Here is a 12,011-nt window from a genome sequence, read left to right on the forward strand (position 1 = left end):
CGACGATGCGAAGGGAGGGGCATCCCGTTTGAGTACGGAGTACAACGCAAGGAGTGGAATTCCAGCGGAAATTTGGCTTTGAAATCAGAAATCCCATCACGAAGTGAAAGCTGGGTCGACGCTCCTTGACGCTGGGGCAATCATTCAACCGAACATAGCAACAAGCCAACAATTGCCCCGGACCCCGTTTTCCTTGCCAGAATCCCGTTGCTATCCATCAACAAAGTGCGAAACGAACCTCGGCTCCTGTCACCCAGCAGACGTGGTCCAGACTCGTTGCGGATACCTACGATGCTACGAAGTACCCAGTTGACAGCACCGGACGGTGAACCAAGCCTCGGCCTCCCGCCCCGCGGACCTGGCAACCGGCACGGCTCAGGCGACTACCGATGTTTTCTGCGCTGTTCTTATTTTATCGGGGCCCTCCTCCACCGAAAGGGGCAACCAGCTCCGGATGGTCGAGCGCCAGAACAATAACGGCATTGAGCTTGTGCTTTGTCATCATTGCTTCATTGGTACGGGGTAGAGATTTTCTTGTGGCACGTTTTGGAGAACGGAGAGGCGACTTCGAGCAAGATTGGGTCAGGACTAGTCAGTGATGAGCCTCACCCTGACTCGAGTTCCCTGGGCCGCAGCCATCCCATTTCATCGTTAACTCATCAAATCATAAGGAAAGATACAGCATTGCAGGTCCACCAAACAACAATGGCGGGAGCTGTGCAGTTCAAAGTCCACGACGATTGACGAAGCGATCTTGACCGCAGATCAGAGAATCCAGGAATCCCTGGTCTTGACTGGCCTTCATGGTGACATTGATGAGCTTGATTGGACCTCCAAGACACACCGCCTACCCAAGCGATATCTGGTATGTGTTTCCGCATCTCAAAGCGGCATGTGCCCCGCCATGAACCGCGGTATCTTTCACCAAGAAAAGATGGAGGGGCAAATGGAAAGGAAGGAAAAAATCTAGCGCCCATGTTTAAGTGCTGCTGCTGACAGATCAAAAGAAAGGGTCCGTGGGGGCAACAGCGGCCAAGTCCCGTTTGACAATTCCGCTATCCTTTTTCCAGGAACCACCTCACAAAACACGGCCTGATGGGCATGGCCAATGCCGGCGGACCCCGGCTCTCGAAGAATCTCCACCGATCGAACAAGCAAAGTGGATGCTCCTCCTGGCAGTTCTTCCATCATGACGTTGCCGTTTCCAATGCCTTCCGTCGCCCCGTGTTAACCAGGAAGCTTGAGGAGAGCTGAACATTGAACTGTTCCAAGCGGATCACAGGGTCGGACCCGGCGCGGGCCCGATGGACCCTTTTACAGGATTCGTCATGATATGGAGCAGATGGTTTCTAAGATATATTTAACACCAAGACAATCCCATATCTCCCAGTCAAAGTTTGAAAAAATCACTTACATCTCTTCCCTATATATCATACTTTATCCACTAAATATTCCAGTTTTTGATACCCCGTCACTTAGACTTTCGCACTTTAACACATTCACAATGGCTCCTACTCCCAACAAGTCTTTCATCTTCAAGCAGGTCCCCAAGGGCCTGCCTGTCGCCGGCCAGGACCTCGTCACCGAAGACCGCCCCATCGACCTCGAGCAGGACCTCAACGGCGGCATCCTCATCAAGGTCCTCTACTCTTCCTTCGACCCCTACATGCGCGGCCGCATGCGCCCCGCCGAGGCCGGCAAGTCCTACATCCCTCCCTTTGAGCAGGGCGCCGTCATCGTCTCCTCTATCGTCGCCCGCGTCGAGCGCTCCGATGCCCCCCAGTTCGCCGCCGGCGACCTCGTCACCTCCTTCATGGGCCCCAATGCCGAGTACGCCGCGATCCCCGCCAAATTCCTCCCCGGCTTCTTCAAGGTCCCCAACACTCACAACGTCGACCTGCCCCTCTTTGTCGGCGCTCTCGGCATGCCCGGTATGACTGCCTACGAGGGCTTCTACGACATTGGCAAGCCCAAGAAGGGCGAGACCATCTTCGTTTCCTCCGCCGCCGGTGCCGTCGGCCAGATTGTCGGCCAGCTCGCCAAGGCTGAGGGCGTCAAGGTCATTGGCTCCGTCGGCAGCGACGAGAAGCTCGACTTCATCATCAACGAGCTCGGCTTCGACGCCGGTTTCAACTACAAGACCGAGTCTCCCCACGACGCCCTCAAGCGCCTCGCGCCCCAGGGTATCGACATGTACTTTGAGAACGTTGGCGGTGACCACCTCGAGGCCGCTCTCGAGTCCTTCAACCAGCAGGGCCGCATCATCGGCTGCGGCATGATCTCCGACTACAACACCCCGCGCGAGCAGCAGAAGGGGGTCCGCGGCCTCTTCCACCTCGTCGCCAAGAAGCTCTCCTTCCAGGGCTTCCTCGTGAACCTGTCGCCCGAGAAGTACAAGCCCTTCCAGGAGAAGGTGCAGCCCATGATTGCCAACGGCGAGCTCAAGGTCAAGATCCACCAGACGGATAGCATCGACCAGGCTGCTGAGGGTTTCATTGGCATGCTTACCGGCCAGAACTTTGGCAAGGCCGTCTTGAAGATTGCCCAGGCGTAAGAGTCTCAAAAGTATGGACGGATGAAAACACTGCATTGCATAAAAGGATGGGAAAAGCATGTTAGATGTATACTATAATGACAATTGATGACCAATGAACCAACGATGAAATTCCACTGTGATTGTAGCCGTCATTGTCTGCTCGATATGTCAGGGTGATGCAATTTTCGTCCTGTCGTGAACTTACCGGAAAGGCTTCGAATTTGCCTCATTCTCAAGTGATGTCAGACAAAAAAATACGAGAAACAAGGTCTATATGCAGGTTACACCACATCGTTTAGTCGCAGTGCCGCAAGGCTGACAATGGTGTCGAGTCTTCCCATCACTCCAGATTGCTTTTCTCAGGGCTTATAAGTCACGTTCGCAAAGGTACATTGTCGATTGAAATTGCGTATGATTCTATAGAAATGGTATCTGGCAAGTTTCCATCCCACGTCCCTCTGTCCCAGAGACCACTGTCTACCCAAAGCGAGAAATCGAATCATCCTACCAAACGCCAACAGGCCGCATCGCTAAAATTTAGAATCCCATGCTCAAACTGGAGTCTGTCTCTCATCTTCTCTCAATTTAACCTCTACCAAACAGCTTCTTGGCAGTCACACGTCTCGTAGACGAGGGCGCGTGCTCATTGGCGTCATAGTACCCTCCGTAGCCATTAGCGTGCTGCTGCTCCGAAATCGAAGACTGCGAGCGGTGGCTATACGCATCCGACGCCGCGTCCTCGGGTCTCAGCTTCTGGGGACGAGGAGGCGGGGGAGGTGCCTGGGCCGGCGCGGAGGCCTGTTGGGAGGAAGGAGCTCTGTAGTACTCTTCATCTTCCCACTGGGACGTGCTGGTGTTTGTCCTAGCGGGCTCGGCACGCTCCGGTCGCGAGGTCGGGACGGGAGGAGCCTGTGCCGGTGCTGGGTGGCCGCCGTAGGAGTAGCCGTTCGTCACCGACTCGGTGGGTTGTGTTCTCGCTGAGGGACGCTCCTCGCGCTCATCGCGAGAGCGCGTTGAACGATGGGTAGTTTCGCGGCTTGGGCTGGCATTGTTGCTGACGGGCTTGCGCGTGGTTGTCTGCTTTGGCTTGTCTTCGTCCGAATCGGAGCTGTTGTCCTCTAGATCGCGGTCTTCGTCGGCGTACTGTGAAGCAATTGTTAGCATGCTCGATTGTGATGAGGGAAAACAATTAGGGCTTACCATTCTCAGCTCCTTGCGCATGGCCAAGCTGGCGCAAATGTCGCGGGCCTCCTCGATCGCAGTCTTCTGCGTCTTGAGCGTCATTCTGCGGTCGCGCGTCTCCTTGTTCTCGGCCGCAATAGCTTCGACCGTCTCGGCAGGCATGCCGAGAATCTCAACAGAGTTGAAGATGCTGTACATGCCCTGCAGCAAATGTCTCTCGACGACCTGCGTAATGGTGTTGCGAATGAAGGTCTTGGCTGCAAGCTCATAAAAGATCAACATCTTCTCGCAGACTTCCTGCGCCTCGGTGTAGGTGGCACCATCGTTGGTGGTCTCAATCTGCCACTTGCGAAGACGCTCCTCGTACTCGGGGTCGTACGGCTGGATTTCGAGGTTCATGTCTTGCGTTAGGTGCTCAAGCTCGACCTGTGCGTCGGCCAGAAGCTTCTTCATCTGAACATCGAGGAATTGGTAGCGCAGGGGCTCGCGCATACGCTGAGGCCACGCGAAGTCAATGACCTCACTGAGGAACTCGTTGCACACGACGCCGAGATTGTCCTTGTGCTCCTGAGCGAGCTTTGGCCAGTTCTCCGAGTAGCTCTGGAAAAGCATGTAGACAGCGCGAGGCTTGGGATCCATGGGAAATTCGGAACCACGAATCTGCCGCAGAAGCATCTCGACTTCTCTACCGACAAACTCTCTCTTGCTGCTATCGCTGATGGTAACACCGTCTGCGGTACCGGGTGCAGTGGATGACGAGAAGCCAAACTTGCGACCGTTCTGGCGGATACGGTGCGAGAACTTTTCGTTCTCCTCAATGGCGCGGGCACGCAAGTTCTGAGCGGGAGTGCCTCGGGGGTCGGCTGTGGCGCGGAAGAAGTTCTTGCGAGGAGGGTTCTTATAGAAACCATAGACGGCGGGGATAACCAGTTCCTTGGAACTGGAGAAAAGCTCAACGAGCTCGATGCGCATCTCCTCGACAGTGTCCTTTCCAGTGCCCATGGACTTGAGCTCTGAGTCGCAGTCGTCGAGCGCCTTCTGGATTTGCTTGCGAAGTGTCTTGACGTGACGACCAATGTGACGTTGCAGCTGAACACTCAGCTTTTGCTTGAGCGCATTGGCACCACACATGGAGCTGGGAAGAGCGCGCCATTTTCCGCGGCCAAAGAATTCCTCCTCACGTTGACGACGTTCGCGGGCTGAAGGCCAAGGCTGGCCTTGGTCGCGGGGTCCAGGGTTCAGCAAGACATACCAGCCGAGCTTGAAGTAATTTTGCTTGTCTCTGTTCTGGACGAGCTCGATGAACTTGTCTTCCAGACCGATCGACTCGCAAAGATCGGGTTTTGTCAGGACACCGATGGTACGGCTGCCGGAGGGGTCGAAATGGCGTGCCTTTGTGAGAATGGGTGCCTGAACGTAATCGGTGTTGCCGCCAACGACAGCAAGGATAATGGTTCGGGAACTCTTCATGTATCGGTCGCAAAGGGTCTCAATCGTCTTGATGTCGTCCATCGACTGGTCGTTGTTGGCGTTCTTGACGAGACCTGGAAGATCGACGAGGGTGAGCAGAGGCATGTCCGGACCTCTCTTCTCAACCACCAGAATGTCGCGGGCGGCGAATCTGCCCGGAATGTTCTTGGGGGCAATCATTTCCACCGCAGATCTCATGAGAGACTCAAAGGACATGTCTGTGTCGACAGCTCCGCCAAACTGCTTTAACCGCTCCTGGTCTCTGAAAGGCTTGTTCTTGTCGGGGATGATGGAGACGGTGAGACTCGCTTCGGCCGACCTGCGCAGGCGGATTTCGGTTGCGAAGCGTGTGCAGGCGCCGGCATCGCGAGGGAACGGGGTGCCAGTGATGGCCTCGAGGACGGAACTCTTTCCCGCCGACTGGTCGCCGACGACGACGATCTGTGGCAGCTTGACATTGTCGAGCTGGGCAAATTGCAGCTTGTCGATGAGCTCGAGAAGGCCGCGCTGCTCATTCGCCATGTCCGCCGTCCCCAGCGCCGAGTCGATATTGGGAGCCATGTCGCGTTCGGGTCTGATAGAGACGTTAGTTGGGCGGTGACGACTGGTTTCTGGAACCTCGTACAATGATCCCATCACAGTCTGGTCTCGATGTATGTGTGATGTGAGTGATTGCGCAGGGAAAGGTCTTGGACCTTGAGAACAGGGTGCGAGCACAACACTGGGAAGGGAGAACCTTTTAAAGAGGAGACTACTGTTCGCCCAGCCCAAAGAGCAAAGAACAAGCTTATGTGGGATTACGCAGTTACGCAGCGCAAGCCTGCATTGCGGCGCGAGACGTCTCTCGACCGAACATCACATGCCCCCCAGGTGTGAGTGTGCCCAATAGCCATGAAAGGGTGCCTGAATCTGGGCTCCAAGTCGTCGCAAAGCCGCGTCGTCAGCCCCCAGTGACGACCTTGGGGCGTGGGGAAAAGGGCAAAGCTTCGCCTACTTCTGCGTCGCCACCGGGGGATACGGCGGTACGGCGACATTAGAGTTGGCATTCCATGGATGTTGCTTGGCTTGAGGCAGCCCAGCAAAGGAGAGGCATCCGTTTGGGCCCTTTTTTTGCCCGCCTACGGCAATACGGATACAGCAATTTCGTCTGTCACTCGGCGTCGGATTGCAAAGCCGAGACCAGTCAAGGAGACTGGCAGACTGGATACTGTGGGCTAGAGACTTTAGGACCACTCGGTCTCCGTTATGCAGGGCGAAAAAGACTTTGAACAACAGCTAGAAAGGTGAAAGCAGTCCCATGTGCGCAAAGCCACCGAACTTTGGGACGGGGACCAACGCGTTTGTGTCGAGATTGGACGAATGACGTCGGTAGCTCGGCAGTGGCACAGCCTCATTTTCCCTGTATGGCACGTCCAGGAAGCCCGCCGTAAGAGGTGGAGGGCCATGGAGGCACACTTTTCCTGTCAAGCTTGTTGACTCGGCCGCCGCAAAGTCGCACTTCGTCTCGCTTCTTCGCCTACGCATGACGAGCGTACGTGTCGGGAGGCACTCGAAGCCCCAATCAGAGCTCGGGCATGTCCGTCTAGGCCGGTGTGAGGAGGATTCTGAGCCAGCCAACGTGGTGCTAGAGACGACGACGTTCAACGCCAAGATGTTTGTTGGTGGTTGTTTTTTCGCCACTCATTGGACTGCAGGGATCAGCCGGAGAAACAATTGGAGTTCAGTGGCTGTGCGACAAGCGCTGTGGCTAAGCAACCAGGTCGCACCCAGTGAGTGATTAGGTAAGTTGAGATACCCCTCTATGTGGCTGTGCTTGGAGCCTTCTGGAACTGTGGCGAGTGCTCCCGAGATGTGGCTGCAGCTACCCTCCGTCTCCAAGGACCGTCGAGACCCTCGAACATCCGGTCCTCAATCGCTCTCAATTCTGTTTACCTGCGTAGCTACCTAAGTCAGGGCCGGTCATGGATTTCCATCTAGGCATTTATACTCATACCTCATGCTCATTCCAGCAAACCCAAATTCCCCAAGGCATAAAGCACAACAGCGTTCGCATCTCTAAGGAAGAGCAGAGGACAAGGAAGCATGAGCGAGCGAAGGCTGGGGGAAAAAACCATGAGAAAAAAAATCAAAAGTTCAGAATTCGAACTTGTGAGGTTCGAATTCCTATGAATCTCGGACGTTGTCACACGTCTTGATTCTACCGGTTGTATACCGCTCGGCTACTGCGGATGATGAGTGATGGACTTAACCGTGATAAGTATGCAACTGGGAATTCCGCAGAGGGCTATACCAGCCGACGATACTACGGTGTATTTCTTGCCAGCCTATATTCTCTACGAAGGAAAGTGCGAGCTTCATAACCTCGGTCCCTGCCCCAATCAGCCAGCTTCACTGCGTTCCCGGGCACGAGAGTCTCGCCAGTATGAAACCAGAGGTACAAGGTCCAACTAAAAACAAAAGTTCAGAACTCGAACCCACGAGGTTCGAATTCCTATGAAAACCTCGCAGAAGCTTGCACCTAGTTTTCTACCAGTTATATACCGCTCGGCTATTGCGGGTGATAGTTTTGGGATGAAAGTTGAATTATATTCAACGGTATTCTATCAGAAGAAGAACGGAATACACACAGTCCATCTCAGTATCTAAACTCCTGCCCAACAAGCTTCTCGCTCAAAGCCCACAGCATCTCCGCATCGACCTTGCTCCTAGCCCAAGGATACACCTCCTCCTTCCAAGGATCAGCAACACGACAATCACTAAGAAACTCCCCATTCTTCTCCTTTAGCTCCGGATCAAACGCCGCAAACACGTGCGTCGCGGCACCCTGGTCCATATCCTTGGGCTCGATATCCCCCATCCCCCACATATACTTGCTCCCCACCACCACATCAGCCTTACGCAGGGCCTCTAGGAATCCGGGGAAATCATGCGCCTCGTGCGCGGCAAGGTTCGTGGGGACGTACCCCGGGCACAGACTGAACGCCGTCACACCCTTTGATGGGCCCAGCCTCTCGGCAAGGGAGATGGAGAAGAGGCTGTTGGCCGTCTTGGACTGCCCGTAGGCCATCCACTTGTCGTAGTGCTTGCCCTCATTGAAGTTATGATCCGTCCAGCGCACGTGGCCGAGCCTGTGGGCGTTGCTGCTGACGTTGACGATGCGCGGGGGAGAAGGGGATGCGAGGATCTTGGGCATGATGAGGTTTGTGAAGAGGAAGTGGCCTAGGTGGTTTGTTTGGAACTGGCTTTCGAAGCCGTCTTCTGTGAGGCTGTAGGCTGAGGCCATGATGCCGGCGTTGTTGACGAGGAGATCGATGTGAGGGACGTCTGGCCATGAGGTGACTGTCTCTGCTGCCTTGCGGACGTTGGCGAAGGAGGTGAGATCTAGAGTTAGGGGCTTGACTTTGATTCCGGGGTGTGTAGTTGCAAGATCGTCGATGAGGGGTTGGAACTTTGAGGGTGAGCGGCCGGCTAGAAGGAATGTGGCTGGCTTGGCTACGGCGACTTGCTTGACGAAGCTGTCGCCGATGCTGCCTGGGGAGACTCCCGTGATGAGTATCGTCTTGCCGGCGATTTGGGGGGCGTAGACAGGCACTAGCTCGCTCGCTTTGGTCTTGTTGTTGAAAGAAGGAGCCATGCTTTGTCTGTTCCGCGAAGTACTGACAAATTTGGTCGTGCTTAGTTACGATGAGAGGGGGAGAAAGAGTATCGCATTGCTTGAAACTGCCCTCGGACAGGATGACGAGACCGCAGGGACAGCCTCTATATATCCATTAGTCCTCATCCATTGCTAGACATGAACACCACTAAAGCAAATAAGACACAAAGGAGCCGATGGGCTCTTCCACATTGCTTCGGAGCCAAAGTTACCTGTTCTGCTACAGGTAAATCCCCAATAATCCTTCATAAAGAACGAGGTACCGGAGATAGACGTGCTTCATTGGGGGTTGGGAGTCTTGCTTTCCCTATATGGGAGACCTCAAGCACGGAGTTAACGGTCCTAAGAGATCATACCACCGTCAATAAGTATCGTCAATAGGCTACATTGGCATTGTCGGAGAAGTCCCTGCGGCACGGGTCATCTGCAAGCATCTTGGCATATGTAGACCAAACATGTGGCAATATTGCCTGTCCCAAAATCTGGGATCGCATCCCAAGAAAAGCACAATCTGGAATAAGCCATTCCGTTTCGCGAGCCTTCACGCATGTACAATTGTGCCGCTATTTTGTCCCAACGCCCATCTATCCATCCCAGATTCCGTCCTTCAAAACGCCCAAAAAGATGATCGTCTCTCGTTGTCGGTAAAAGTCTGCTGCCGTCCGGCATTCGACGCGGCCAAAGGTTCGCGCTCAATTCTGCCGGCCGTGCCCGCTACCCCACGTCGCGCCGTTGCTGCTCGGAGCCGGAGCGGAGCCCCGCACGTTTGCGCCGCCCCCGGAAGCGGAGGTAGACGATCGGTAGGCGGCAATGTTGTGGAACGGTGCCGCCGAAGGGGGGGATGTCAGCCAGGTGTTGAGACTGGCGGAGCCATTGGGTTGAATGTAGGTGAAGGCGCTTGAGAATTGTTCATGTCTGGGCCGGGGGATGGTGGTGTATTGAGAGGGGGAATGAGCTTGGTTGGAAGACATCTTGGCGGCTTCGAGGGCGGAAATATGGGTCTTGTTCGTCTTGACCGCGATTGAGATGAGATGTGTTATGTGCAATGAGAGATTGAGCGACCGAGTGAAGGGGAAAATTGCCTCGATAGCCCAGCTTTTTGTAGTCATGATGAATGCTCCTCGAAATCCTCGCTCCTCACCACCATGAGGAGCGAAGCGGCAAGGTCCTCCTCCTCCTCTTCCTCTTCATCTTCCTCGCCCTCCTCCTCAACAACAAAAAGACCAGGGGCTTTTCAGCGGGGTCTTTTGCGGCTGGTTTCCATCTGTAGAAGAGGATGAAAAGTCAAAAAGTTGTTGCCGAGGATGAAAATGAGGTCCGGGAGCCGACGATGATTGCCTCCTATCACCGCCTCCAGGACGCGGGACTGGGCCGCCGCTCAAAAGAACCTTGCAAAAATTAACGAGGCAAAAGTACGCAGGTACTTTTGACTCCCGGGGACTACTGCAAGGCACGGCCGCTCATCCTTAGTGCCAACTTGTTCGTCGCATCAGCAGGAGTACGGACACATGGCAGACAGGCATCGCAAAAAAGCCGTGACAGAGTGCGAGCGGAAAGGGATCTTGGATGATCGACCGCCAAAGGCCTGACACCTTGTCACCGAGTTTGTGCTTGATCCTTCTGGAGTGGACTTTTGCCGGTTGGTCGCCAAACGGGTCCAATGCCAGCCAACAAGGACCTCGCTTGCGGTGGTCATGCAGAGTACTTTTGCGTATAGGTAGAGTTGATTGGTCGCCTCACCAACGCCGCAGTCTGAGAATACTTAATTTCAGAAATGGTCGCTTGCGTGGCAGGTCATGGCTAACATATTAGTGCACTCTCAGTGAGCCAGCTGTGCAGCCCTCCTCGGTGCGAGGTGTAGGACGATCGGTCTGCAAAGCGTCCGTCCGTTTAGACAAAAGTCGGCCGAAAAGTCGGCATAGATTCAGTGCAAAAGAGCCGCACACGCAGCACAACGTCAGGGGGCCTTTTGGTTGGAGAAGATCTCCGGGTATCTATTCTCTCGCTCCTTTTCAGGTTAATAATTCCGTCGTTATCGTAGTCTACCGACATATTGTACACACCACATGCGTCGCATGTGAAATTCGTCTATTGTCCGCGGACGTCATGAGAAGATCAACTCCGCTCCCAGCCGACTGTTCTGAAAACTTCTGCGAGCGCGCCAAGAACGGTATCGACGATGGACTTGACGAAGCCTTGGCGCTTGCTCTTGCCAGAGGAGTCCCGCAGGGGGTCTTCGCTTCCCATCGTAGGCAGGACGTTGTCGCTAGCGGACAAGCTCACGAAGAGAGCAAATGGAATGAGCCAAACGCAAAGTCCAAAGTATGAGGCGATCTCGGTGAAGCTCGGGACGTCGGGCTGGTCGTAGTAGGAATGCATGTTCGAGTACGATCTTTGCTGGGCGGCGGAAAAGTGGCGGAACCAAAGGTAGTGGTTGACGAGGACCAAGACTGAGGAGGCAAAGATTAGTTTATGCATGGAGTGTTTGCCCGGTTCTCGAAACGGAGACATACCACATGAAGCCAGGAACAGAGGATCAGTCAGTCTGACAAAAGGGAATCGGCGCATGTTGCCGAGGTAGACGACATGGGAGACAACTCCCATGATGGTCAACTTGAACGGGAATCGGTCGACAATGCATAGTAATAGCTGCAGGACAATGACCGAGTAAATCAACTTTGTAAGAAGACGCTTCGCAAAGACGGTATGCTCCTCGACAAGCTCCGATAAGTAATACAGACCGGAAGCTGGACAAGCCATGTTAGTACGAGGTCATCCTCAGCCTGCGTGCCAAGGGAGAACCGGGCGATTGAGACGAACCGATGGCGAGGGTCAAAAAGCAGAAGCCCACGATGGAGCCAAGGTAGCCGACCAAAGGTAGAATCCACATGGTGACGGACGTTGTGATTAAGATGTCGTCGTGTTATGTGGCATGAAATGAAGTGAAGTGAAGTGAGAAGTAAAAAGAGAGAGTGTGTGAAGTTGTTGAATTATTGATCTGCCGGGGGGGAAAGGGTTGCGCACATAAGCTCCCTACATTGTCTCTTTGAAGCTATGACGGAGCTGGCCAGGGCGCGTCGTGACATCCACTTTGCGAAAGCGTGGCCTTTGCGCGTCGGGTACTTAGGTCCGTACCTTTGCGGACACTCGGGGGATTTCTTGATCCGC

At 54.5% G+C, this 12,011-nt stretch overlaps 4 protein-coding genes across 4 annotated transcripts; 1 reads left to right on the forward strand and 3 right to left on the reverse strand.

Moving 5' to 3' along the window:
- Window positions 1–1,048: 1,048 nt before the first annotated feature.
- On the forward strand, window positions 1,049–2,575 carry HER10_EVM0012594 (zinc-binding dehydrogenase). Its single transcript, XM_035481987.1, has one exon. It carries the CDS (start codon window positions 1,334–1,336, stop codon window positions 2,552–2,554), a length of 1,221 nt encoding a protein of 406 aa, XP_035331064.1. The 5' UTR covers window positions 1,049–1,333; the 3' UTR covers window positions 2,555–2,575.
- A 491-nt stretch (window positions 2,576–3,066) lies between these two features.
- Window positions 3,067–6,833, reverse strand: HER10_EVM0006145 (dynamin family protein). The gene is made up of 2 exons (XM_035483003.1): window positions 3,737–6,833; window positions 3,067–3,679 (listed from the first exon to the last, which is right to left on the reverse strand). The coding sequence occupies exons 1-2, from the start codon at window positions 5,822–5,824 to the stop codon at window positions 3,122–3,124; spliced, it is 2,646 nt and encodes an 881-aa protein (XP_035330712.1). The 5' UTR covers window positions 5,825–6,833; the 3' UTR covers window positions 3,067–3,121.
- A 990-nt stretch (window positions 6,834–7,823) lies between these two features.
- On the reverse strand, window positions 7,824–8,913 carry HER10_EVM0001892 (short-chain dehydrogenase; the record flags this gene model as incomplete). The annotated part of the gene is made up of 1 exon (XM_035471625.1): window positions 7,824–8,913. Exon 1 carries the CDS (start codon window positions 8,820–8,822, stop codon window positions 7,824–7,826), a length of 999 nt encoding a protein of 332 aa, XP_035330457.1. The 5' UTR covers window positions 8,823–8,913.
- Window positions 8,914–9,456: 543 nt separating this feature from the next.
- HER10_EVM0007650 (transmembrane adaptor Erv26) lies at window positions 9,457–11,896 on the reverse strand. The gene is made up of 3 exons (XM_035477200.1): window positions 11,664–11,896; window positions 11,357–11,590; window positions 9,457–11,293 (listed from the first exon to the last, which is right to left on the reverse strand). The coding sequence occupies exons 1-3, from the start codon at window positions 11,731–11,733 to the stop codon at window positions 10,959–10,961; spliced, it is 639 nt and encodes a 212-aa protein (XP_035330800.1). The 5' UTR covers window positions 11,734–11,896; the 3' UTR covers window positions 9,457–10,958.
- Between the last annotated feature and the right edge of the window lie 115 nt (window positions 11,897–12,011).

The sequence above is a fragment of the Colletotrichum scovillei genome, assembly GCF_011075155.1.
Source record: "Colletotrichum scovillei strain TJNH1 chromosome Unknown Contig00008, whole genome shotgun sequence".
Classification (NCBI taxonomy): Eukaryota; Fungi; Ascomycota; class Sordariomycetes; order Glomerellales; family Glomerellaceae; genus Colletotrichum; species Colletotrichum scovillei.

What these genes read in the sequence shown, in the direction of transcription:
- HER10_EVM0012594 (XM_035481987.1), top strand. Translation starts at nt 1,334, where the DNA reads ATGGAGCAGATGGTTTCTAAGATATATTTAACACCAAGACAATCCCAT.
- HER10_EVM0006145 (XM_035483003.1), bottom strand. Translation starts at nt 5,824, where the DNA reads ATGGGATCATTGTACGAGGTTCCAGAAACCAGTCGTCACCGCCCAACT. An exon ending in TGCGCAAGGAGCTGAGAATG is followed by an intron (nt 3,680 to 3,736) that starts GTAAGCCCTAAT and finishes ATTGCTTCACAG; the next exon opens with TACGCCGACGAAGACCGCGA.
- HER10_EVM0007650 (XM_035477200.1), bottom strand. Translation starts at nt 11,733, where the DNA reads ATGTGGATTCTACCTTTGGTCGGCTACCTTGGCTCCATCGTGGGCTTC. An exon ending in CTTTTTGACCCTCGCCATCG is followed by an intron (nt 11,591 to 11,663) that starts GTTCGTCTCAAT and finishes TGGCTTGTCCAG; the next exon opens with CTTCCGGTCTGTATTACTTA. An exon ending in TCTGTTCCTGGCTTCATGTG is followed by an intron (nt 11,294 to 11,356) that starts GTATGTCTCCGT and finishes TTGCCTCCTCAG; the next exon opens with TCTTGGTCCTCGTCAACCAC.